At 41.2% G+C, this 27,978-nt stretch overlaps 1 protein-coding gene across 1 annotated transcript; it reads left to right on the forward strand.

The window, feature by feature from the left end:
* Positions 1–177: 177 nt before the first annotated feature.
* Positions 178–24,854, forward strand: txndc11 (thioredoxin domain containing 11). The gene is made up of 13 exons (XM_061922825.2): positions 178–521; positions 3,708–3,804; positions 3,900–4,019; positions 5,983–6,080; positions 9,879–10,008; positions 10,084–10,177; positions 10,269–10,381; positions 11,766–11,969; positions 12,039–12,588; positions 16,623–16,795; positions 16,869–16,981; positions 20,102–20,182; positions 23,643–24,854. Exons 1-13 carry the CDS (start codon positions 397–399, stop codon positions 24,160–24,162), a joined length of 2,418 nt encoding a protein of 805 aa, XP_061778809.2. The 5' UTR covers positions 178–396; the 3' UTR covers positions 24,163–24,854.
* Positions 24,855–27,978: the final 3,124 nt, after the last annotated feature.

The following is a 27,978-nucleotide window of genomic DNA, read 5'->3' on the forward strand; positions in this document are numbered from 1 at the left end:
TCATAACACGCATAATCCATAATGATATAATATGATTCGTGGTTAAATACATATATATATTTATATATTATAAATATATTGTTTTAGAAGTAATATATGTTATTTGTAAGACCTTTATGCCCCTTTTGGAGTGTTTCAAAACATCCAAGGGGTTTTGGTCACGGCCCCTGATGTCATTGTTGCGGAAGTGACTAGTCTACGTGGTGGAAGAAGGTTGGTCGGGACCGTGTTTGACTACTTTTCCACGCCGTCCACGCTGATGTCTAACCCGGCCTAGGACTCTGTGTCCGGTTCAAAGCCTCCCTACCCCCACCCCACCGACGTCAGGCGAATGGAAACGCCGTTGAGCCGCTGCCGGGGCGTATAAATGGGACGAGGAGCCGCCGACGGGCTGTAATGCTGCGGCGCGCTCGGCGGGGTCTCCGGCAGGTGCTGAGTCTGATGGCCCGGAGACCAGAACTCCTTTGCGGGGCCATCGTGCTCGGAGTTCTGCTAGTATTGGCCGTCAAGATGACATGCAGGTACGCACTAGCAGCAACTCGCTTGTATGCTGGTAGCTTTAGATAAGGCAAAGTAAAGCTAATGAGGGCTGTTTGTGGATTAGCTCCTCCATTTAAGTCCAATGCTGCTATTGAACATAATACTTAAACTGTGTTTGAGTATCTGAACGGAAGTACTTACTTGTTTAAGTCTCAGCATGTCAAATCATTGCTTATTAAACTTCAAAGTTAAACATAAATTTATGATTTCGGATAGTAGCTTAAATATACTCAACTGCAGGAAAAATAGAGAAAACGCCCTTTTTTTTGGGTAAAAATATGTTCCAACATAATACAGTACATACTACATAATATTATTTTCCACATTCCCCATATTTGTTTGAGATAACTCTACATTCACAAGTCAGAAAATGCACCATATGTTCCCTGTGCATTCAATATTACGTCTCCATTTGCTGTTATTGAACTCAAAATGTTGACAAATTGACTTGAAATTTCTCATACTGCTCAATGCACTCTGTAAAACACCCGCTGCAACTATAAGGCACAGGTTTCTAAACAAACAAAAAAAAACTTTCTGTAAATGTATTTATTCTTTTAAACTTGACGGAAAAATGTTGCACATGCAAGTGCATGTGTTCTACACTTTATGCCACATCAATATGGAATGCACTCCCAACAGGTGTTAAAGAAAGGGCATCTCTATCCTCCTTCAAAACCGCACTAAAAGAACACCCCCAGGCAACTTCAACCCTAAACTAACACCCTCCCTTCCACTTCCTACCTCCCCGGATTGTAAATAATCAAATGTAGATACTTATTCTTATGCTTTCTGATCTCTCTCTCTATGTCCACTACTTGCTGTACATATCCTACCAAGTCAGTCTTCCATCCATCCATCCATTATCTACCGCTTATTCCCTTTGGGGTCGCGGGGGGCGCTGGAGCCTATCTCAGCTACAATCGGGCGGAAGGCGGGGTACACCCTGGACAAGTCGCCACCTCATCACAGGGCCAACACAGATAGACAGACAACATTCACACTCACATTCACACACTAGGGCCAATTTAGTGTTGCCAATCAACTTATCCCCAGGTCACTGTTTCAATGTCCATTTCTCTGATGATGCAATTGTTGATGACTGAAGTGTTGATATCAACCAAACCTAACCCCCCCCCATCCACATCCCACACCCCATATTGTAAATAATGTAAATAATGCAATGTATATACTCTGATGATTATCTTGTGTGATGACTGTATTACGATGATAGTATATATCTGTATCATGAATCAATTTAAGTGGACTCCGACTTAAACAAGTTGAAAAACATATTCGGGTGTTACCATTTAGTGGTCAATTGTACGGAATATGTACTGCACTGTGCAATCTACTAATAAAAGTCTCAATCAATCAATCAATTATCTGATGTTTCAAGTATTTTTTTTTTTGGTTTTCCAAAAATAAATAGAATCTGCTTGTCATCTTGACTTACGATTTCAAAGCAAATTATCAATCAACCTGTAAAAGTATAATAATCAAAAACAGTTGTCTTTGCAAATTGGCTATTATGGTTTATATTCATATATATTCACTGTTACATGTGGCCCTCTGAGCGCTGACATAATTGCGATGCTTTAGGGCAGTGTTTTGTCAACCTTTTCTGAGCCAAGGCACATTTTTTCATTGAAAAAAATCCCGAGGCACACCACCAGCAGAAAACATAAAATAATGAAACTCAGCAGCTGATATTGACAATAAAGTATTTCGCGCAATTGTTGGATATGAATTCAAACCATAACCAACCATGCATCACTATAGCTCTTGTCTCAAAGAAGTTGTACTGTCACGACCTGTCAAATCACGCCGTGCCTTTTTGTGAGTTTTTTGGCGTTTTCCTGTGTGTAGTGTTTTAGTTCTTGTCTTGCGCTCCTATTTTGGTGGCTTTTCCTGTTTTGTTGGTATTTTCCTGTAGCAGTTTCATGTCTTCCTTGAACGCTATTCCCCGCAACTGCTTTGTTTTGGCAATCAAGGCTATTTAAGTTGTACGGACGCTATCCTTCTTTGTGGGGACATTGTTGATTGTCATGTACGGATGTACTTTGTGGACGCCGTTTGCTCCACACGCTGTAAGACTTTGCTGTCGTCCAGCATTCTGTTTTTGTTTACTTTGCAGCCAGTTCAGTTTTAGTTAGTAGAGGAAAGAATATGAGCCTATACAGAGCATCTATGAGCAGGCAGTTAGGAAAAAAGCTAAGAAAATTATTTCCAACTCACAACACCCACTCTTCCCTGAATATGGAACCATGCCATCAGGGAGAAGACTCCGGGTCCCACTATGCAAAGCTAACCGCCTTAAATTATCATTTGTCCCAGCCTCCATTAAGCTGACCAACAATGTGCAATAGAACATCGGTTAGCACTTTTTAGCACATAGCACTTTAGAACTAAGCACTTTAGCACACAGCACTTTATCCATGAGCTTTAGTGCAATGCACACTGGTACTTTATCTTTATCTCCATACTGTAGATTTTATGCCTACATCAAAGTGCCACCTATGTCTATCAAGCTCCATGTTCTGATGTTGAAATGTTAGTTGTATGGTTGTGGTTGTGTCTGTGCTTGTGCTTTTGTTCTGTTGTTTTTGGGTATGTTAAGAAAGCAATGATGCACTGTGCCCAAGACAAATTTCCCTGTGGGGACAATAAAGTTGAACCTTGAACCTTGAACCTTGAGTTGCGTTTTGCATAGCCATCCCTAAGCTTCAATGCCTTTTCTTAGCGGCACTCACCTTTTGTTTATTTTTGGTTTAAGTATTAGATACATTTTTACCTGCACGCTGCCTCCCTCATATTGTGATCACGACAAACCATGTTCCCGACATCTACAAAGCAATTAGCTACCTGCTGCCACCTACTGATATGGAAGAGTATTACACGGTTACTCTGCCGAGCTCTAGACAGCACAGACACTCAACAGCACATTACTTGTGTATTATATATACTGGTTTGCAAAAAATGTTTTTAATACAATTAGGTGAAATTACATAATCTCCCACAGGACACCAGACCGTATCTTACGCGGCACAGTGGTTGAAAAACACTGCTTTAGGGTGTTTTGCTGCATCATTACAAATGTGGTACTAGGTGACTAGCAAGCACGTGTGTGTAGTAAACTTACTTGAGATTTGTGTTTTTGTTTGCAGTCGTGCCAAAAATGTTGTGGCAGCAGCTCGCCCGCCACTGCGCTTCTTCTCCACTGAATCCCCCGTCATCGACCTCTACATGGGCCAGCTGGACTCTGTAAGATCCTCCTGTTTGGTCTTCGTACAAGCTTTCGTTCAGTACAACAATTATCCTGTGTGTCGGAGTCGACCTTACCAGTTTTTCCTCACTAGGTGGAGCGACTCAGGAGCATGGCCGAGGTGTCTTTCGTTTTCTTCTATGCGCCCTGGTGCGCCCACTCCATGGCCGCAAGACAGGAAGTGCAGCTGGTGGCGAAGAAGCTAGCCAAACAGGTACGGAAAGCGGTCCAGAGAAAAATAGTCAAACAAATACAGGGTTACTTTGGTATTCATCCGTTCCAAAAGGCCCATTGAAAAGTTTGGGAACAACAGCAACAGCCACGTAAACTGACAGAGAGGGGTCAGCGGATGCTGAAGTGCAAACTGCAAAGAGGTTGCCGACTTTCTGCACAGTCAGTTGCTACAGCGCTCCAAATTCATGTGACCTTCTAATTAGCCCACGAGTGTGCCGAGTGTGAATTTTGGTGGAGGAGGAATTATGGTGTGGGGTTGTTTTTCAGGAGTTGGTCTTGGCCCCTTAGTTCCAGTGAAAGGAACTTTGAATGTTCCAGGTTACCAAAACATTTTGGACAAGTTCATGCTCTCAACCTTGTGGGAACAGTTTGTAGCGGGCCCCTTCCTATTCCAACATGACTGTGCACAAAGCAAGGTCCATAAAGAAATGGATGACAGAGTCTGGTGTGGATGAACTTGACTGGCCTGCACAGAGTCCTGACCTGAACCCGATAGAACACCTTTGGGATGAATTGGAACGGAGACTGGGAGCCAGGCCTTCTCGGCCAACAACAGTGTGTGAACTCACCAATGCGCTTTTGGAAGAATGGTCGAAAATTCCTATAAAAACACTCCGCAATCTTGTGGACAGCCTTCCCAGAAGAGTTGAAGCTCTAATAGCTGCAAAACGTGGATCGACATCATATTGAACCCTATGGGTTAGGAATGGGATGGCACTTCAAGTTCATATGTGAGTCAAGGCAGGTGGCCAAATACTTTTGGCAATATAGTGTACATCAACTTTGTACTTTAATATGACTTATTTTTTTAAATTGAATAATGCTTCTAATTTTTTTGTTTAAATGAAGCCAATTGTGTTAGATGGAAGAATGCATTGACAATGACAAACATAGTTTACATAAATTGTTGCAACCACAACACGTCACACTGTCGTGACTCCGCAACACCACAGTAGTATGCCACATGCTGTGATATTTGCATGTTCGTTTGGCACTCTAGTGGGTTATTTTGCAGCTGCACCTATTTGCCTCACACTTGCGCAGTGTAGAGTTCTGCCAGTTACGCAGCCAAAACGCCTCATCACATGAAAAGCATGTGATGATGCGGACCCGAGTTGCAACCACATGAAAAAGCACTCAGAGCGGACTCAGTCGGACTGTCTCTAGATAATGTGGCAGTTTTTCAACAAAGCAATCATGCCTGGTAGAAAATGCATGAAAGTACAGTACATTTCCACTTTCCAAAATGCGCTGGTTATGCTGTGTACATGCTACCGATTAGCTCTAGCGATTTTACATGTTGATTTTACCACCTTCAAATTTGGTAATGAAAACTAAGGTACAAGTTACAATTTAGCAGCAGTACAATACTATAAACACTTTGCAGGACTCAAAGCAACACATTACTCTATAATAATTGCAAATGATACTCTGAAATGTAAGAAAACAAGACATAACATCAATTGGGCACCACATTTATTATCTGCTCACTATTAAATGTTTAAGAAATTATTTTATTATTAGACAATTAACATTTGGTAACACAAAAGTGCCAAAAATTGTTACATTTGAGTACCAAGATTGAGTCCTAGGTAGCAGGAATTGGTACCGTGTTGATTCAAATGTGAAAAGTACCCATCCCTAATAAATGAGGACTTTTTGATATCACCATTCATTTACCACCGGCTGCGCAGATGTCAAGACTATAATAAAAGTGTAGATTTGACTATACAAGACAGATGGGCTCAAAAATATCTGAATGTGGTTCAAGCCCAGGGCTGGACTAAGTGAAAGAGTATTGTTACACAGTGTGTGGCTGTGCAATAACCAAAACAGTGTCCAAAAAAACAAAAACGATAAATATTTTTGGAAACAGTTTTTGTGAAAACCAAGGTAGCACTTTGACAGATTTCTTGTATGTTCTTTCTCTCCCACCCACTCAGGTGCAGTTTGTGGCCATAAACTGCTGGTGGAGTAAAGGCAAGTGCAGGAAGCAGAAGCACATTTACCAGTATCCCATCATCCAGCTCTTCTACCGACGGTGAGAGGATCTGAAGTAGTCAATGAAAACTTTATTGTGAACATAAAACGGAGTGCAGCACTTGGCTGCAACCAACAGAAGCACTGTTGATTCAGTCTAATTAGTCTGCTGTTTAAAAGGAACCGCAGGCTGGAATAAAAAATTTAAAAAAAGGTCAGACATCATAAAGAAGGTGAGGAAAACAGACGAGTGTTTAAAAAAAGATAGTCACTTCTCCCTTCCTCCTTAACGCTTCAAATATGATTACAAAATCAAAGATCCCTTTAAGGTTATATTTCAGCTTCAAATTGGATAGGCAATATGAGCCCATCAACACGGACAAATGAGCAAGAATGCCGTGGTCACGTGATGGGAAAAAACACATTCTACTGTAATGAGAAGTACAACTTTATATCCTTTTAAATGGTTGCTTACATTATTATATATTATGATTACATTAGATTATAACACTCGTTTTTATCCAATATTCCTTCAGTTTAAGAGCATGATGTAGACAAAAGCTCTGAGTCTAAATATTTTTCACAGTAAATTATGGCATATTGTAATAATGTATGGCTCTTTGAGACAAGAATATGTTGAATGACAGTCGAAAAGTAACATGTGTTCCTTCACTCATAATTTTTGCAGTTTTGTGCATTTAAAAAAAATTCAAATCGAATCGTAAACGTAATTTTGGAGAGAAAAATCGGAATTAGTTTTTTTTCTAAAAATCGTGCAGCCCTATTCTGCACATACAACAACAAGCCCTGGTTTATACCTCAACTTAAGAAGCTGCGTCAGGCCAAGGGGGACTGTAGTGGGGACTGGTTTCTGTTCTAGCAGGCCAGGAACAAACTAATGAAGAAGATCAGGGTAGCTAAGAGGAGCTACACTGAGAAGCTAAAACAAACCCTCCTCCTTCCCGCACTGACGATCTGTGAAAAGAATGTGTGCCAGCTCTGGCAGAAACAAAACACCAGAACGGTTCCAGGACCAGAGGGTGTGTCCCCCTCCTGCCTGAGAGTCTGTGCTGAGCAGCTGGCCCCCCATCTTCACGCAGAGCTTCAGCTCATCATTGGAGCTGTGTGAAGTGCCCTCTTGCTTCAAAGGCTCCACCATCATCGCAGTCCCAAAGAAACCTGCCATGACAGGACTCAATGACTATAGACCCATCGCCCTGACATCTGTGGTCATGAAGTCCTTTGAGAGGCTGGTGCTGCGGCACCTGAAGGACATCCCAGGTCCCCCACTGGACCCCTCGCAGTTTGCCTATCGTGCAAACAGGTCAGTGAACTAGGACTGAACCATATCCTGCATCACCTCCACTTCCCCCAGGACCCAAGCTCGGATCCTATTCGTGTACTTCAGCGCCGCATTTAACACCATCATCCCGGATATCCTGCATCGTGAACTCACCCAGCTCACAGTGCCAGCCTCGACTTGTCAGTGGATCATCAAATTCATGACTGATATGAGGTGGACGGTAAGGCTCAGGAGCGTCACATCCAGCACTCTGACAAGCAACACTGGTACCCCTCCAGGGGTGTGTTCTCTCCCCACTGCCCTTCTCCTGCGACACCAATAACTGCACCTCAGAGGATTCTTCTGTGAAACTCTTAAGTTCGCAGACAACACTACCATCGTGGATCTCATCCAGGATGGCGACAAGCCTGCCTCCAGACTGAAGGTGTAACAGCTGACTCTCAGTCAAAACCCCTCCTCCTCCTGAACAGCACAGTGGTCTTATACTGTAGACTCTTTCAGGTTCCTGAGATCCACCCTGGCCACAAACTGTTCAAATTCCTCCCCGCCAGCAGGCGTTACAAATCACTGTACGCCAAAACAACCTGTCATTGAACAGTTTCTTCCCCCAGGCTATACATTTTATGAACGCTACAGTCACAGAGTGTCAGACCTGTTGCTGTGAAATACCTCTGACATTAATTTGTCACTGATATGACAGAAGAGGAAATAATCAAAATTGTGAATGTGTAAATCCAAGGGCTCAATTGTTTGTAACGGAAATTAAATGGAAATGATAAAAAAAAAGGTTATTGAAGAGATTTTAGACCCTTTAACGTGTATCAGCAACCTATCATTTTGATAAGGCAATTTCCCAAATTGTTCACGAGTGGGGGAAGAGTGGATCGTGAGATCGACAGGCGGATCGGTGCGGCGTCTTCAGTAATGCGGACGCTGTATCGATCCGTTGTGGTGAAGGAGCTGAGCCGGAAGGCAAAGCTCTCGATTTACCGGTCGATCTACGTTCCCATCCTCACCTATGGTCATGAGCTTTGGGTCATGACCGAAAGGACAAGATCACGGGTACAAGCGGCCGAAATGAGTTTCCTCCGCCGAGTGGCGGGGCTCTCCCTTAGAGATAGGGTGAGAAGCTCTGTCATTCGGGGGGAGCTCAAAGTAAAGCCGCTGCTCCTCCACATCGAGAGGAGCCAGATGAGGTGGTTCGGGCATCTGGTCAGGATGCCACCCGAACGCCTCCCTAGGAAGGTGTTACGGGCACGTCCGACCGGTAGGAGGCCACGGGGAAGACCCAGGACACGCTGGGAAGACTATGTCTCCCGGCTGGCCTGGGAACGCCTCGGGATCCCCCGGGAGGAGCTGGACGAAGTGGCTGGGGAGAGGGAAGTCTGGGCTTCCCTGCTTAAGCTGCTGCCCCCGCGACCCGACCTCGGATAAGCGGAAGAAGATGGATGGATGGATGGAATTTCCCAAATAAAATGAAAATAGCAAAAACTGTACCGATTTATAAGACTAGAGACAAACACCAGTTTACAAACTATAGACCTCTTTCCTTACTTCCCACAATTTTCTAAAATCATAAAAAAATTGTTTAACAACAGATAGGAAAAATTCATGAATAAATGGTAAATGGGTTATACTTGTGTAGCGCTTTTCTACCTTCAAGGTACTCAAAGCGCTTTGACACTATTTCCACATTCACCCATTCACATACTGATGGCGAGAGTTGCCATGCAAGGCACTAACCACGACCCATCAGGAGCAAGGGTGAAGTGTCTTGCTCAGGGACACAACGGACGTGACTAGGTTGGTAGAAGCTGGGGATCGAACCAGGAACCCTCAGGTTGCTGGCTCGGCCACTCTCCTAATTTCACCACGCCGTGGAACACTCACAGACAACCAATACGAAGACAGAGCCAACGTCTCTACATCAATGGCATCAATCAATATAACCTAAGGGATTACCAATACAATAGCTGGTAAACAGTGTGCAGCTGCAGTGTTTATGGATATGATTAAAGCATTTCACACAATTATAATACGGTATTTTTATCAAAGAATTTGAACAATATGGCATCTAGTATTAAACTAGATGAGAAGTTACTTAACAGGAAGCAATGTGAAGTTATACGTCTACAGAGTTCAATGTATTTTGTGATGTACCCCAGGAATCAATACTGGAATTGTTCAATCTTTATATCACTGACATTTGTGAAGTTATAAGGGACTTAAAGTTAGTATTATTTATAGAAGAAACAACAGTGTTTTGTTTAAGAGAAAACACAAGTAACAGAATAAATTAACAAATTCAAGAGATGGTTTGTGTCGCTGACTTTCTAAACAGACAAAAAGCTGGAAAAATATTGGGCTTCTAATACTTTATTCCATATTTACTCAGATATGAATGTCGTTTTAGATAATATTTTCTTGAATTTGTGGTTCAAATACTGTTCAAGGTTAGAGGGTCCACTATATCTGAGAATTGTTATGCTATGCTGTGATAAAGTAATCATATTGATAAATGCAGTGCATGTGCTAATTGAATTGTTGTTTCGGCAGATTTGGACCCATCGAGTACAGAGGTCCGTTTGTGGCCGCCTACGTGCAAAGTTTCATCCTTCGGGTCATCACGCCGCTCACTTATCTCCCGACCAGAGAAACGCTGCAAGAGTTCCTCTCCTGGCACGAGGTACTGCAGGTTCTTTGTGTATGAAAAAATGACCGTACCCAATTTCTCAAATTGTGCTCTCCTGTGCTTCAAAAGTCACGAGTGGTGGGTTTCTTCGACTTCAACTCCTCCCCTCAGCCGCCAGGCTATGTCACATATCTGACCTCTGCTCTGGAGGCCCTAAAAAGAGGTAAGGAAATCATCATTGATAAAGATTGTTCGATAGGAAAATGTGCTTGTTGCAGCTACATCTCAAGTGAAGATGTGTTTTGCCGGTGCAGATTTTCGGGGCACGGTGAGATTTGGGGTGGTGACCAACAGACAGGTGGCAGGTGCCATCTCAATGAAGGAGGATGAAAGTATTTACCTTCACAGAAGATTCAACGCTTCTTTGGTGAGCAATGAAATGCTTGTAATGTGTAATGCACACCATTAGGCACCACCTGCACCCAAAACAAGACATGACTCAAAATCCCTGACACGTCTCTGGCAACACATTTTGTTGTTTGTCCAAACAGTTCTAGTGTCGCACGTGCACAAATGGGAACTTGATTTTAGAGTGACAAGCTGCAGAAGCAACAGTGGTGCTTTGACATACAGGTTCAATGTGTTTCTTGAAGGAGTTGTAACTAAGGTGGGATGAAATCTCGACACAAGATCACGCAAGATTAAAACGTGACAATATTTCTCGTTTAGAAAAATGTCTAGCGAGTAGAACGCAGTCAGATGTGTTTTTTTGATAGAAGCATAGCCGTCGGACCGTGAGTGAGTGATTGGAATTGCGCATTACAGTGGAACCTTGATTTACGGATTGGTTCTTGAACAGGGTTTGTAAATCGAAAAGTGTATAGTGAAGCACATTTCTCCATAAGAGACAATGTGAATGATGGGTTCCAGCCTTAACAAAAAATTTTAATTTAATAAGATAATTATTATGAAAATGAGTTACATTGTTTTCTTTAGCTACTCACTGTAAAACATTTTCACTTCTATAATCTGTTTTCAATGTATCGGATCGAGACTCAAATCGGATCGGATCTGAGGCCAAAATATTGATCAGGACATTCCTACTACCAATTATGACGACCAAGAGACAGAAAAGCACTCTGGACACAAACTGGATTGCTTCCCTCAGCAGCAAGACGCCACTGCTAGCAACCCAGATATCAAACAACACTGTTGAATCGTTGATACAAGTGACAGACCACTTGAAGAATTTGCAATGCTCCTCAACAAATACATTTACTGTAATGTTATTCACTTAATTTTGACTGGTATTATTTTTCAGTTGAGTTTTTATTTGTGAAAACAAGTTCAACATGTAAAAGCTCATGTGTAGATCATGCTTGCAGAGTTATAAAATACTTCAAAGTGCACCTGCATTGTTTTGTAACTCAGACAAATCTATTTTTATTTTTATTTGTCCAGTCATATACTTTGTCACAGACTTAATTTTCTTAAAAGCAAGGGCGCTGTCAGGAATTCTGGGCCCCATGGACATCCCCCCCATTAATATGTTAGGTGGGTCGTCAGTCGGATGAGGGCGGGATATAATGCTTACAACACTTTGGGAAGTTAGTGCTCTTAAGTCAACTACGTAAAGGTTGCAAATAACAGCTTTAACAAGCAAAACATTTGAAACAGCTCTCAGTATGGTGCAGTCAATGTGTGACACTTTTCTTTTCTTATTGGCTCTTATTGTGCAGGAATGTTTTCTGTGTATACGCGACACTTGGAACTATATTTTGAGCTGAAACAAAATGTTCACTGTCTGGCAGATTTTCCCAAGGAGGGACCGTAACTTGACCACCCAGGCTGTTTGCAACTGGGTGTTTGAGCACCGTGAGAGCGTCCTGCAGTGGCTGCAGCCTCCAGGTACCAAGTCTTACCTGCTGGAACAGGAGCTAAGCAAAGGTGCCGCACTGCTGCTCTTTCTGCCGCACAATCCGCTCGACGCCAAGCCAGACGGCCTCCTACAGCAGGTGAGCAGACAAGGAAGAATAAATGGTTATTTGAGATGAGCACGCCGATTGATCCAGTCCCTCTCTCAGGTAGCAGACCTGGCTCTGCGCTATCATTCCTGTGACTCCACGCTGAATCAAGGCTCCAGCTGGCCATGTTGCCAGTGTGTAATTGTCCCTAACGCCAGTGTGTTGTGTGACGTGTGCTCACTCCACTCCACGCCTCTAGGGGGAGCCACACTAAAACACTGCTGCCTTGATGACCGAGCGCCTCTGGCATGCAGCAGCTTCCAGCTGAGCTACAGCCCAATGAGCAAACACAGTGCCTGCTGCAGAAAAGTACCTCAGCTCCACAAAACCAAAGAAGTATCCAGAAGTTCCTCGTCCAAAGACGACAACCTCACGGGGCTGCGCTGTCAGACCAACAGGACGCTCAGGTTCTACGTGCTGGACGTTGACCTGAATTGGCCCATGGCCGTACGGCTCGGAGCGGAGCTCCACAGGAACAGGAGCATGGAGCACGGCCACCAGGAGACTGGAGAGCAAGGTGACGGCTCGTTTGCGGCCATCGTCAACCTGAAGGACGAGGTTCATTATGTGCTCCAGCGAAATCGTGCCAACAGCCTGACTGAGTCTTTAGGTAAGTTCAGGACCACTTCAAAGGTCACGTTACACACATTTTAAGTGTAGAGTTTGCCGTAGATTGGCAATCTATTTGTGGCAGCAGGAGTGGGGCCAAAGCGGTGTCAATAGAATGTCATTGTATAATTTGCAAAATTGGCTACGACACATGTATTTTTTAAAAGGCTAAAAATGTTATACATATATAGTAACACAACATATGAAGCGGCATTGTGTAGTGGGTAGAGCGGCCGTGCCAGAAACCTGAGGGTTGCAAGTTTGCTCCCCGCCCCTCTTGACATCCAAATCGGTGCCTTTGTGTCCTTGGGCAGGACACTTCACCCTTGCCCCCATGCCGCTCACACTGGTGAATGAATGATGAATGATTGGTGGTAGTCGAAGGGGCCGTAGGCGCGAACTGGCAGCCACGCTTCCGTCAGTCTACCCCAGGGCAGCTGTGGCTATGAAAGTAGCTTACCACCACCAGGTGTGAATGAATGATGGCTTCCCACTTCTCTGTGAAGCACTTTGAGTGTCTAGAAAAACGCTATGTAAATCTAAGCCACTTCACCAAGAGATCCAGCCAACCCCTTTATTATAGGGCTTTTGTGTTCCAGTCTTGCACACATTTCCATTAATTTAGTTTAGTTTATTATACTTCGGTCAATGGTCAACAAAATAAACAAACAGTTGTACATTCATAGATTGAAAATGAAAATGTTGCAGACCGAAAGGGTTTAGGCTGAAGTTGAACACTTATAGCGCCTAACCCTATAAACATTGTCAAGTACAAGATGAACTTCCGAAAATTATGAAATGTCTTTTGTACAACATATTATAAATACACATTATACACAATATGAACACTGTTCAATTATATACACAGCAAAGGCATGTGAAATATCCTTATACGCGTGTTAAACCTTTGTACCAATTTATATACTATATACAAACAATTATACTTCCATTATTATTTATATCCCACATTTAGTATTTTAATTAACATTGATCATAGTATTAAATGTAATGGGAATTAATTTAACTGTTTATTACAAATGCACTGTTTTTCAAAGTTGCAAGTGATAAAACGCTTACTTAGTGAAACGAAAAGAATTGTAACACAGCATCAATATATATAAATTAAAATGCATCAATAATCGATTTTTTAATCGAATCATAGCTCCTGAATCGTAATCAAATCTTGAGCTGCCCAAAGATTTCCACCTTTAGTATAAACTGAAAAATAACAGTACGACTATACAGGATAAAGGTTGGCTTCTATGTCACTAGCTTAATGCTAAGATTCAATTGACAACTCCATTGACAGGCTATTGACTGCGATGAGGTGGCGACTTGTCCAGGGTGTACCCCGCCTTCCGCCCGATTGTAGCTGAGATAGGCTCCAGCGCCCCCCGCGACCCCAAAAGGGAATAAGCGGTAGAAAATGGATGGATGGCATTGACAGGCTAATGAAAATTAGTATTGCAACCATTCTAAACTTGTACAAAAGTTTAACAAACGAGATTTTAACAGAACAACATTGACATAAAACCGCAAATGTTTCTACTTACAGGCATATAGTCACCAAACAATGTGGAGACGAATATATTGACAGCTAACTTTGTACCACTAGGCTCTCTGCAGCATGTGAATGTGCACCGATATGGGTAACTTTATATCCCGATAACGAAATTTGTCACAAGGCTCCAGCGCCCCCCGCGACCCCAAAGGGAATAAGCGGTAGAAAATGGATGGATGGATAGTATTTTTTCCAAAATTATACATACACACTAAATGAAAGCCAATTTTGCTTATCTTTTCTCATTTTATTTATAAAGCATATAGTTTATATATAAAAAGGACAAGACAATTAAAAAACTAAACTTATTTTTTTAGTACCAGCCCTTTTCTTCGTAAGTGTGTACTTGTTCTACTAGGTACTAAAAAATTAGAGATGGAATCTGTAATTTCTTAGTGTCTGCGGGACTGCTTGTCACAGACGTGCCTTTGGACAACAACTCTGTTCGGCTCGTTTTTCTCTTAATCACATTGTGGTTTTAAGATAAGGTTAGTCGCATTTTAAAACCCTCTTTCTTTATGTCGTGTTTTCAAGTGATACAAATATTAGACACGTTTAAGTAGCTGGCAATGACTCATTAGCAGCATTTTTTTTTGCAGATTAGCTTATTGTTGTAGGGTCGTGTCTGACTTTTTTAATCCAGAAAAAGGAGTTTTTCTTTTTGGCACCAATTTCTGTTCGGGTTTCGTTGACATCCATGCTGCTGCTGGCTTTCGTCATAGAGTTGTTTCTGGTGATGTAAAAATGCTCCTGCAACGTAGCAGTGTTGCTGCAGTTGCATTAGCCGCATCCCTGATGTTAAAATTACAATATAAACTATAGGGACTTATATCGTACAGTAGAGATTTTTATGTCATACTATGTAAAGGGAGCAAGATAAGGTAACATTTAAGAGGGATTGCACTTTTATTTTTTTTGCACATCAGCTGCAATCCTCATGTAAGACAAGAATACAAGTTTTTCCCTTTTCTATACATTCTAAATAATGAAAAACTACTAGTCTGAGGTGGCTATCAATGCAGGTAATGGGTATATTACGAATTCCGCCGATAAAGCCCTCTAAACAACACCGTTTTATATACAGTAGAGGTCAAAAATTTTGGACACACTTTCTCATTCAATGCGTTTTCTGTATTTTCATGACTATTTACATTGTAGATTGTCACTGAAGGCATCTTTATAGAATAGATTAATCCAATATACTTGCGTTGTTAGCCTCCTCGTACTAGCAGTTTTTTAATATATAGAGCACACATAAAAGGGAAAGACGTGTGTTCTTGTCTAACATAAGGATTGTGGCTGCTCAAAAAGGTTAATTGTCTTCCTCATCATATATTTTTTTCAATGTTCTTTTAGTCCGACAATAGTTTGAAAATGTTTCCCTTTTTACCTGGTACAAATTCCATCTATTGTACTGAAAATATTGTCTGACTAGAACAGGGGTCGGCAACCCAAAATGTTGAAAGAGCCATATTGGACCAAAAATACAAAAAAAATCTGTCTGGAGCCGCAAAAAATTAAAAGCCATATTACATACAGATAGTGTGTCATGAGATATAAATTGAATTAAGAGGACTTAAAGGAAACTAAATGACCTCAAATATAGCTACAAATGAGGCATTATGATGCAATATGTACATATAGCTAGCCTAAATAGCATGTTAGCATCGATTAGCTTGCAGTCATGCAGTGACCAAGTATGTCTGATTAGCACTCCAACAAGTCAATAACATCAACAAAACTCACCTTTCATGCACAACCTTAAAAGTTTGGTGGACAAAATGAGACAGAAAAAGAAGTGGCATAAAACACGTCCTCGAAAGTCGGAGAAAGTTATACATGTAAACAAACTACGGTGAGTTCAAGGACCGCCAAAATTAGTAGGACAAAACGGCGCTCGCCAAATACTCGAAATCAGTGAAGCATGTTTAATATAAACAGTGTGCTTTATAACAATTAGGGAGGTTTGTGTCATGTTTGTCCTCCTACAGAAACCATATTAAAACAAAAAATAGATTTTTTTCCCCTCATCTTTTTCCATTTTTCATACATTTCTGAAAAAGCTCCAGAGAGCCACTAGGGCGGCGCTAAAGAGCCGCATCCGGCTCTAGAGCCGCGGGTTGCCGACCCCTGGACTAGAAGAACAACTATTGGCAACAGCAGCATCATGCGTCGAAGGAAAACAATCTCAAACTGTAGCTGACTGATAGTTGCACAATATTTATTTGAAGATGTGTAGTGAAGCCTGTTTTAAGAAGTTTTTTTTTCTAAAGTTGTCTTTTGTGAGGTGGTGGGCGTATACATGCAGAGCTACCAAAATTTGGTGTTTGCAATTCCGTACACTTTAAAGTGATAGTTTCACAAGTATCAACAGTAAAAGGGTAAATTCAAAAGTCTTATTTTGAAGGACGAGGTTGCGTCATAGACACATTTTAACCTTCTTAGCTCTCATACAAGTGCTCCTCTTCTTCTAGAAGCCTTCATCAGGAATTTCAGCTCCCCCTACAGCCTCCTGCAGAGACACCTGCTGGGGGAGGACCAGAGGGGAGGCGCAGCTACAAGGCCTGATGAGTCTGAGCCTCCAAGGACGCTCATCACCGAGCTGACCACTTCCTCCTTCCTGCCTTGTGTCATGAACCTCCATAAGGTGGGAGGTCTGCCATGATGACCTCTGACTTTAATGAACTTAGGAAACTACTGCGTTCTATTTGCTCCCGCAGGATGTGCTGCTCTTCTACTACACTCAGTGGTGCGGCTTCTGCTCCGTCCTCAACCACGTCCTAATCCAGCTGGCCAGATTACTGCAGCGCAACAGCAACGTCACTGTGGCCAGGTACTGTAGAACACATTCAGCACACTTTTTAACATACTACACACACTCTAATGGTATTTAGAATACTTCAATGTGTACTAAAATACTACAGATATCCTCAAAGCGTTATAATTCGGGCTGCCAAACGATTAAAATATTTAATCGCAAGTAATCCCATTCTTCATAGTTAACTCAAAGTTAATCGGTATTAATCACAGATAGGTATAATTTTTCATCATTAATAACTGTACCCTAGACAGATAATTATCAGGGAGGATGGGAGGGGGCTATCCGTAATCTGTGATATTTCTACCTATAGATATATATATGTACCGTATTTTTCGGAGTATAAATCGCACCGGAGTATAAGTCGCACCTGCCGAAAATGCATAATAAAGAAGGAAAAAAACATATATAAGTCACACTGGAGCCCAGCCAAACTATGAAAAAAACTGCGACTTATAGTCCGAAAAATATGGTATATACACTATATTGCCAAAAGTATTTGGCCACCTGCCTTGACATGAAGTGCCGTCCCATTCCTAACCTATAGGGTTCAATATGATGCTGGTCCACCTTTTGCAGCTATTACAGCTTCAACTCTTCTGGGAAGGCTGTCCACAAGGTTGCGGAGTGTGTTTATAGGAATTTTCCACCATTCTTCCAAAAGCGCATTGGTGAGGTCACACGCTGTCGTTGGCCGAGAAGGCCTGGCTCTCAGTCTCTGTTCTAATTCATCCCAAAGGTGTTCTATCGGGTTCAGGTCAGGACTCTGTGCAGGCCAGTCAAGTTCATCCACACCAGACTCTGTCATCCATGTCTTTATGGGCCTTGCTTTGTGGACTGTGTTGGGAGCATGAAATTGTCCAAAATGTTTGTCCAAAGTTCCTTTCACTGGAACTAAGGGGCTAAGCACAACTCCTGAAAACAACCCCACACCATAATTCCTCCTCCACCAAATTTCACAATGCAGTCCGAAATGTACCGTTCTCCTGGCAACCTCCAAACCCAGACTCGTCCATCAGATTGCCAGATGGAAAAGTGTGATTCATCACTCCAGAGGAGTGATTTAGGAGCGAGGACATTTCACGACTGGATTTGTTGCACAGGTGGCATCCCATGACAGTTCCATGCTGGAAATCACTGAGCTCTTGAGATCGGCCCATTATTTCACAAATGTTTGTAGAAACAGTCTCCATGCCTAAGTGCTTGATTTTATACACCTGTGGCCGGGCCAAGTGATTAGGACACCTGATTCTGATCATTTGGATGGGTGGCCAAATACTTTTGGCAATATAGTGTGCATATGTATATCTCAAACCAACATAACGGGGTAATGGCGCAACAATCTTTTTTTATCCAAACAGCCAGCTCAATAGTCAACGTGGGCACATAACTGTAAGTCTCTTTGACGTTGGGGCTCTCCAAAACGTTAACAACAATGTTGCTACAATAAAAACCTAAAAAAGGAAAAATCGTTTTTACCTAGTGTCGGTGAATATTTGTGTCATTTCTGAGTTTCGGAGTGGTAAACGAGCAGTGGCTTCACGCAGTCACCGCTAGCGTTAGCACAAACTAGCAGTGTGAGGCGATCTTTCATCAGCTTGTGTCCCGGCAGTGCCTTCTATTCAGCTGTAATAAGTCCACTCTGGCATGTATATATTTTAAAAGTCCGGTCTCATCACCGTTAAAGACTTGCTGCGGTACTAAGCCATATTCGCTGATAAAATCCTTGTGGAACCACCCATGGCTTGCCTTAAATTGTTCCTCCCTGCTGGTTCCAGCATGGTCACCTCTTGACATCAAGGCGCCATTTAAATGGCGGCCCTTCTCGCAAATGCTAGCTGCTTTTCATCTATCCACACAAGCATAATTTTTTCCACCTGGTTTTGCACTTTCTCTCCGTCTTTGATAATATATTTTACCCCTTTGGCAAAGTCAGCAACCATATAAACATCATTCTTGTTTAAAATGGTTGCAATTGTGGATGTGTTTCTTCCGTATTTGCGAGCCGAATCAGCAATACGTGCACCATTTCGCAAACAGTGCTTTTTAAGTCCACAGCAAATTTTTCTTTTTAGCATTTACACGCAATTCCTCCCGAAAATTACATATACCGTATTTTTCGGATTATAAATCGCTCCGGAGTATAAATCGCACCGGCCGAAAATGCATAATAAAGAAGGGAAAAAACATATATAAGTCGCATATTTTGGGGAAATTTATTTGATAATAAGCGGTAGAAAATGGATGGATGGAAAATCCAACACCAAGAATAGACATTTGAAAGGCAAAAAAAAAAAAAAAAGAATAGTGAACAACAGGCTGAATAAGTGTACGTTATATGAGGCATAAATAACCAACTGAGAACGTGCCTGGTATGTTAACGTAACATATTATGGTAAGAGTCATTCAAATAACTATAACATATAGAACATGCTATACGTTTACCAAACAATCTGTCACTCCTAATCGCTAAATCCCATGAAATCTTCTCCCTCGGTGTCGCTTCTAAACAACTCTGCCAACTCCAAAGGTAGACAATGCGCCGCCTCCTCATCTATCGGTACGTCGCTTACGTCAGAGTCATCGTCCGTTGCAGTTCCAATTATTCCAGCCTTTCTGAATCCGGACAGGATGGTTTCGGTTGTCACTGAAGCCCATGCTTTGTCGATCCATCCAATGACATCCAGAAAACTTGCATGGCGCATTCTCCCGGTACGGAAGTAGTAGCAGGTAGCATCTTTTTTTCCACAATGCACTTCTGCCATGACCCACAATGCACTTCTGCCATGACCCGTCCCCGCCGAATTTTTATCGGTTGAAATGCGTGTGTGACGATTGCTGACATTCGCCTAGTCTCTTACGTGAATGAGATAAATAATATTATTTGATATTTTATGGTAATGTGTTAATAATTTCACACATTAGTCGCTCCAGATTATAAATCGCACCCACGGCCAAACTATGAAAAAAAACTGCGACTTATAGTCCGAAAAATACGGTACTAGTACCTGTTCGAAAACCTCAAATTCATGGATTGAATTGGGATTTTGGAGACATTCTCAGTTCAAAGGGGATTTTTTTCCCCCACTTGACACACAAATAGAACATTTTAAAATGAATCATGTTTGTGTGCAGGGTGAACGTTGCACGTAACGACCTTCCATGGGAGTTCATGGCGGATCGAGTTCCCTCCATCCTTTTCTTTCCCCGATACAGGTGAGAGCAACACTCATGCAAACATGAAACAATCACGAGGAAAGTATATATATTGGCCACTTTATTTGTGAACTTGTCTTTCAACATTCACCAAACAATTTAGTCGTCCCTTGCCACATCATGTTTTAATGTTTGGGGCCTTACTCTGTCACTGATTATTTTTTAAGCATATTGTATGTATTTTATTAAGCATGTAAGTAACTAATATGATCATTTAACTATAGTATTGGCCACACAGTTGGGACCAAACCAGTCAGACTATTACTATATTGAATTAAAAGAGTGTGAAGGTAACCAAAGGGTGTTATTTCAGAATGTTGAAAACTATATTTAGAAAGTATTATTAGGATTCTCACTTTTAGTACGAAAGTCCTCGTTGATTCTTTAGTTCTAAGGCTGTCTAAAATGAACTGATATAGAACTGAAGTTGAACAATTTTTTCGACAAAATAGGAGCAAGTACAAACAATTGAAATACCAGGCCTGGAGAGTGTTGAGCAAAAAAGAGGTCGAAGTAATCCCTTAAATGGCTGCCTGTCTTCCCAGGCTATTTTGTCCGCCTAGTAGGGCTGCACGATTAATCGACATCAAGGTTTTAATTATTGTGATAAATAACCACAAGAGACGCAGGTTTTGCTGTGTGTGGCAGCTAGTACGCTAACAACAAACTCCTTGGAAAAAGTTTTAATGGTGCGAATCGAATTGACAATGTCTCTCATTTGTATACATACACACACACATATATAAATAATTGTATATTAAGAGTACCGAATTTTCCCGACTATAAGGCGCACTTAAAGTCCTTTTTCCCACTCAAAACTCGACAGTGCGCCTTATAACCCGGTGCGCCTAATGTAAGGAATAAGTTTGGTTGACCTTACCCACCTAGAAGCTATTTTATTTGGTACATGGTGTAATGATAAGTGTGACCAGTAGATGGCAGTCACATATAAGAGATAAGTGTAGGCTGCACCGTTTGATGTGCTTCAACATACAATTATTATTATGGTGTGTATATAACGTAAAACATATCTAGCGTTTTGTTTCGCAATATTATGCAAAAGCAACTTTTCTTACCTTCTGGTACCTGCTTAACTGTATTTGGGATCTTCAAAAATCCTGAAAAATTGCGCGCGTCCGCCTTTGTAGTCCGTGCCGATGCCATAGTCGATAAGCTTCTTCTTTTTCTCTTATCTTCTTGTTATGGGACATTCATCCTCCGCTGTTGCCATTTCTAATATAAAGTAGTGTAAAGTTCTTACTTATATCTGTCAGTAAACTCGCCATGAAAGCGCTAAAACATACCGGTGTAGTGAGTTTACATTATTCACCCAAGGAACTTTAGTTATTAGAGTTCCGGTCGGACGGTTTTTCACGGGACACATTTCCGGTGTGGTTGTTTCCAGATGAGAAGATGCTGCTCCGTTATTGATTGAAGTAAAGTCTGAATGTCATTAAAACAGTTATCTCCATCTTTTGACACTTCTTCCACTTGATGGGGAAGGTGAGCCACGTAAATAAGACCGCCCACAAAACGGCGCATCCAGAAGCGACTGTCAGAAAGCGGCTTGAAGATGATCTGTAAAACATAATCTATGCAACATTTTGACCAAAGAACCACCATTACATGTTATGTAGACCACAAGGAAGTATTTTACATTTACAAAACAAAAAAATAATATGACTCCTTTAATGTGCCCTATGATCCGGTGCGCCTTATATATGAAAAAATATTTTTTAAAAACCATTCATTGGCAGTGCGTCTTATAATCCGGTGCACCCTATGGTCCGGAAAATATGTGAAAGTTCGACTCCTACCTTGTTTTCTTCTGTGAGGACCTCCTTAAAGTTTTGTAATCAATCAGAAATATCAAGGAGCTAAAATGCGCCAAACATGGAGAAGTGTTACATTGTACATACATACATACATACATACATACATACATACATACATACGTACATCTACATTGTTGTAGAATTGAATGGGTGTAATTTAGAAAAAGGTATGACGCGTGGATGTTTTTTATAATATCCACAAAGTTCAATGAGCCGGTTGTTGACTTTTTATGTTGGTTGCAGTTTTTTTGCGCATGAGTAAGGAAAGTTGTTTGGATTGGGTCGTATAAGTAAATGCTGTGCCTTGTACACTTAAATTCATGGTCATTGGCCTGCTTTGCTCACGTTGTCCACAAGTTGGTGGCAAAGCTGTAGCAATTAGACTGGCAGATAGTTCAAATTAAGCTGGAGGCTTGATAAATCTTAAATAAACTTGTGACATCTTGTAGGCCAAACTTTGGACATCCCTGTTCTAATGTGTGGCACCTTGAAATTAAAATATGTTGACTGACATTCTAAGAGTAAGATGTCTTCCTTCATTCGTCATTTTTGCACTTTTATGCATGTTTATGTATAAAATTTGAAAATCGCAAATTGAGAGAAAAATCGCAATTAGTTTTTTTCTCAAAACCGTGCAGGTTGATCCGCCTCACAATGAATTGAAAGTGAAACTTAAACTTACGAATTAAAACTGAAACTTAACTTAGGGTGCATTCATTGTGGTTATCTTCTTCTAGCACAGGGGTCGGCAACCCGCGGCTCTAGAGCCGCATGCGGCTCTTTAGCGCCGCCCTAGTGGCTCTCTGGAGCTTTTTCAAAAATGTATGAAAAATGGAAAAAGATGAGGGGAAAATTTGTTATTTTTTGTTTTAATATGGTTTGTGTAGGAGGACAAACATGACACAAACCTCCCTAATTGTTATAAATCCCACTGTTTATATTAAACATGCTTCACTGATTCGAGTATTTGGCGAGCACTGTTTTGTCCTACTAATTTTGGCGGTCCTTGAACTCACCTTAGTTTGTTTACATGTATAACTTTCTAGGTCGTGTTTTATGCCACTTCTTTTTCTGTCTCATTTTGTCCACCAAGCTTTTGATGTTGTGCGTGAATGCACAAAGGTGAGTTTTGTTGATGTTATTGACTTGTGTGGAGTGCTAATCAGACATATTTGGTCACTGCATGACTGCAAGCTAATCGATGCTAACATGCTATTTGGGCTAGCTATATGTACATATTGCATCATTATGCCTCGTTTGTAGCTATATTTGAGCTCATTTGGTTTCCTTTAAGTCCTCTTGATTCAATTTATATCTCATGACACACTATCTGTATGTAATATGGCTTTTAATTTTTTGAGGCTCCAGACAGATTTGTTTTTGTATTTTTGGTCCAATATGGCTCTTTCAACATTTTGGGTTGCCGACCCCTGTTCTAGCAGAATAAAAGTCAATACTAAGCCGATCTTATTCTGCCAAGGTGGGAAAATATTCCTCCAATAGTTGGAAACAGTTTTTTATGGTCCAGCTATGAAAGTATTCGATTTACGGTAATTTACCAATTAACAGCAATAAACGAGGGATTACTGTGCACATATCGTAACAAAGTCGTGTTTGTGTTTAAGGAAACATGAAAGCAGGAAGTTTCCAGATGATCTTCCCATCACGCTTCCAAACCTGCTTCGCTTCATCCTGAAGCATTCCGGCCCGCCGCCCGACACTGACGAGCCTTCAGCGCCACGCGGCACGGATGGCGCGTCACGACCCGACGGCGTCCTACGTGCGGAGTTAACCGCCCTCCAGGAGGAGGTACGGACGCTGCACCGCGCCCGCGAGCTTCTTTCCCAGCAGCTGGCACAGCTGTGGCGCGACAACCGCCGGCTCAAGTTCGACACCAGCAGCCTCCAAGCGCAGAACGCCGAGCTGCAGCAGGCGAGGCGGAGCTTGGAGGAGCAGCACCAGGAGAAGAGCCGGCAGCTGGGCGAGGCGATGAGGCGACTGCAGGAGCTGGCGGACGCCTCGGAGAACCTGCTCAACGAAAACACGCTGCTGAGGGTCCTGCTGAAGACCCTCAGAGACACCGCCGAGGCGAAGGAGCAGGAAGGAGACGCCACCACGCCGAGTGGAAGCCATTTAGCAAGCTGACGGATGCTAGGGGCGACGGGAGCTCCAAGAAATGAAGGAATGAAGCAGCATGAAAATGTACGGGAAGCCTGGCTAGTTTGAACGCAGAACTCTACCAAGTATTGGATAGAAGTGGTCATATTTGCAGAAGAATTATAATATACAACCACAGCAAGGTCCCACACAATTCACACATTATTCTAATAAACACTCAAAAATTAACACAATTGTTTAATTTACTGAATTATCAAATATCCAACTACTGTACGTTTTGTAATGTGCAGTTATTAAGTTTGAAGGAATGACTGGTCCAAAATGATGTGATATTTGCCCCTCATGTGAGCACTACCACACTAGATAACAACAAAAAGACAAAAACAACCTTTGGAGGAGGTTAGGACTTAGAAGAAAAGAGTTTGGGGGATTTTAGTGCCAACAATGCTGCTCCTGTTTTCGTCCTCACTCGTCTACAATAAAGACATTTTTTTGTAACCACAGCAAACGCACGTGGGCTTGTACATTTTTAAAGACGTGAACAAAAAAAAACACTTTCGTCTTCCAAAGCTGATCCACTGGTGTTGTGAGGCCTGAACCTATTTTTGCATAATGCATTTAATCACTAATAAATGACATTTCTAATGATTCAGGTATGGAAATGCTGCAATTGTTTACATGTGAAATGTTGCAACACTTTATACGTATTAAATTTCTTTATCTATATTCGGTGTTTTCTTTTATGACCCACACGCCAAAAGATTTTTGCTCACATTTCACGACATTCTAATTCAATTACAAGTCCAAAATATTAGGAACGTGAGTCAAGTGACCCCAAGCCCCACCTTGTCCAAATCTCCCCAATCATATTCGTTTGTGCCTTTACGGTTTTTAAGTTATTCTAAAATACACTTTCTGACTAGTGCCGTCACCCAGCAAAATGGTGATGAATGTTGATCAATCACATTGCACGTGCTAAACAATTATATTTGCATTTTCTTCTCACTGTATTGTGGCTGTTTTGATGATCTGCGTATATTTTGCATATTAATGAAGACAGACAACACTAAACTTGTCCAAGGTGTACCTCGCCTTCCGCCCGAATGCAGCTGAGATAGGCTCCAGCGCCCCCCGCGACCCCAAAAGGGACAAGCGGTAGAAAATGAATGGATGGATGGATGAAGACAGAGACGCAAAATGGATTGCACGCCTTATTCTGCTCATTAAAGAGACGCAATCCACTTTGCACACGTTTACTAGATCAACTTTGCGTCTGCTATCATGTTGCACATGTTTTAGTACATGCAAACCTTTAGTAAATCAGGCCCTATTTGTCCAACTCCAACTGGAGAAGAAGATTTGCACTTTGTCAGGCCTTTACCTTCACACCTGTACAACTTGGCTGTCCCACCTGAATACTAACCACAATAAGGTGGCAATCTCTCAGGGGGGGAAACTAAAAAATGAAAGTAAAATGAATCAAATAAGGTATCTTTCATCCACATTTAATCAACCATCACCATTATTTTAACTTGATGACATAATTCTTCAACTTAAAATTTAAGATGTCAAACTAATTTTAGCTCAGGGGCCGCATGGAGGAAAATTTGTGCAAACATGGGCCGGACTATTAAAATCATGGCATTAAATCTTTTTTTTTTTTTTTTAAGGAATTAAGTAACGTTTATGACAACCATTTTCCAAAGCACAATATAGAATGTGAGATATAACAGGATAATGCATACATTTATCATTTGTTTTATTATGAATTATTGACCTATCCAAGGTTCCCATTACTTCACATCAAATATTCCACTAAGAAAAAGATTTTTGGTGGAAGATTTTGCATATTTTGTGTGTTTGCCATTAAAAACATAGTTTTGTTTGACAAAAAAGGGCGGAAAACAAACAACCAAAAAAACAACATAAAAAAAACTAAAACATTTTGAAATGAGGAATAGATCTCCAGAGATTTAAGCTTTAAATATAAAATGTATGTATGCCCTGGCACACCATTATCATCATTTCATGACCGAAGCAAAACACTTTTTACACTTTCATACTGAAATAAATACATCTACAACTTATTAAATAAAAACATAGAAAAAACTACCAGCAGCGGTAAAGTTTAGATCCATGAAGGAAAGAAGAAAGTGAATGAATGTTTATAACTGAATACATTTACATATGTATACAAGTTTGTGTTTTTTTTTAATGAATTAAGTAACGTTTATGACAACCTTTTTCCAAAACACGATATATAATGTGAATGTGAGTGTGAATGTTGTCTGTCTATCTGTGTTGGCCCTGCGATGCGGTGGCGACTTGTCCAGGGTGTACACCGCCTTCCGCCCGATTGTAGCTGAGATAGGCTCCAGCGCTCCCCGCGACCCCAAAGGGAATAAGCGGTAGAAAATGGATGGATGGACGGACAATATAGAATGTGAGATCTAACAGGATAATGCATATGTTTATAATTTATTTTCAAAACGCTTACAAAAAAGTGGGGCCCCAAAAATTTACTGTGGGACCACATTTTTATGACTTGATGGGGTCCTGGGGACCCCATTTTGAAAATTCCTAGCGCCAACACTGCTGTCAACCATACTTGCCAACCTTTGGACCTCCGAAAATAGATGCGATGGACAACCTTAAACTGTCATAAATACATTTTGTGGGTATATTAAAATATACTTTCTATACTTTAAACAGCTTGTTACTGCCCTTCACTGCATGTAATACGTGTTATTAATCATTAAAAAAAAACCTCAACTATGTCAAAAACTCTCCGAACTTGTCCCATTTCCATTTTTCTGTTCTGTAAAAAGGTTGGTCTATTATAATTAAGTTGCCAACGCTTTACGATTCACTTTGTCCAAATCTCCCCAAACCTGTTCCAATCGTTTGTGCTGCAAAAAATGTTTGTCTAATTATTATAGTTTTTCAAGTTATTATGGTTTTATGTTGTTCATGTGTAATTAACATGATATTAATCATAACTGCGCTGCAACTATGTCAAAATCTCTCCAAACCTGTTCTATTTGTTTGTGCTATTATCGTAAACTTCAACAAATACTATTATAACTCCCCAAACCCGTCCTAACTGTTTTGTGTTTTGTTTTTGCTGCAAAACTTTTTAAATTAACTTGAGGGGGAACATTTTTTTTTTAAAAAGGGCAGACGTTTTAATAAACAAGAATATTTAATATTTTTGGCCACTTTAACATAACAGTTTGAACTGTAATACTGTACTTGAATATATAGGAAAATAAAACACTGTACTTTAATCAAGTAATTATATAACGCACCACTAGATGAAGCCCGTGTACCACAGTTTGAGAATCGCTGGTCTAACTAATATAGGTTTTAAGTTATTAACGTGATGTGATTCAGCTGTGTTAATAACTTAAAAACTGTGTCAGAAAAAATGTATATAAATGATCAAGTTCCAGTTAACAGATGAGAGCTGTCTTTGTTCCACCAAGTCAACGGCTTGGAAAATTCCACTGTGTACGATGAGAGGAGACGGGAGGGGTTATCTATTGTCATCAAAGACCTGCTCAAGCTGAATCCAGGGCGAGCCCAAGCCCGAGGCATCTTCTTCTTTTGTCTTTAATGTGACCAAAAACAAGAGCTGTTTACATACACCCCATTCCTGTTGAGACATGTGTTGTTGTGTAAACATTGAATATCTAAATAAAGGAGGAGACGTAAACCTTTTTCGTCAGAGCGTGCTAAGACACTGTAAGAGGTTACAGGTCGACGGCGTCTCTCCTCAATTGAGTCCAAATTTAATTCTGTCTCTGTTTGATTCATTACTTCTTGTCTTGTTTAATAGATGTC

This window comes from Nerophis lumbriciformis, linkage group LG27 (genome assembly GCF_033978685.3).
Source record: "Nerophis lumbriciformis linkage group LG27, RoL_Nlum_v2.1, whole genome shotgun sequence".
Classification (NCBI taxonomy): Eukaryota; Metazoa; Chordata; class Actinopteri; order Syngnathiformes; family Syngnathidae; genus Nerophis; species Nerophis lumbriciformis.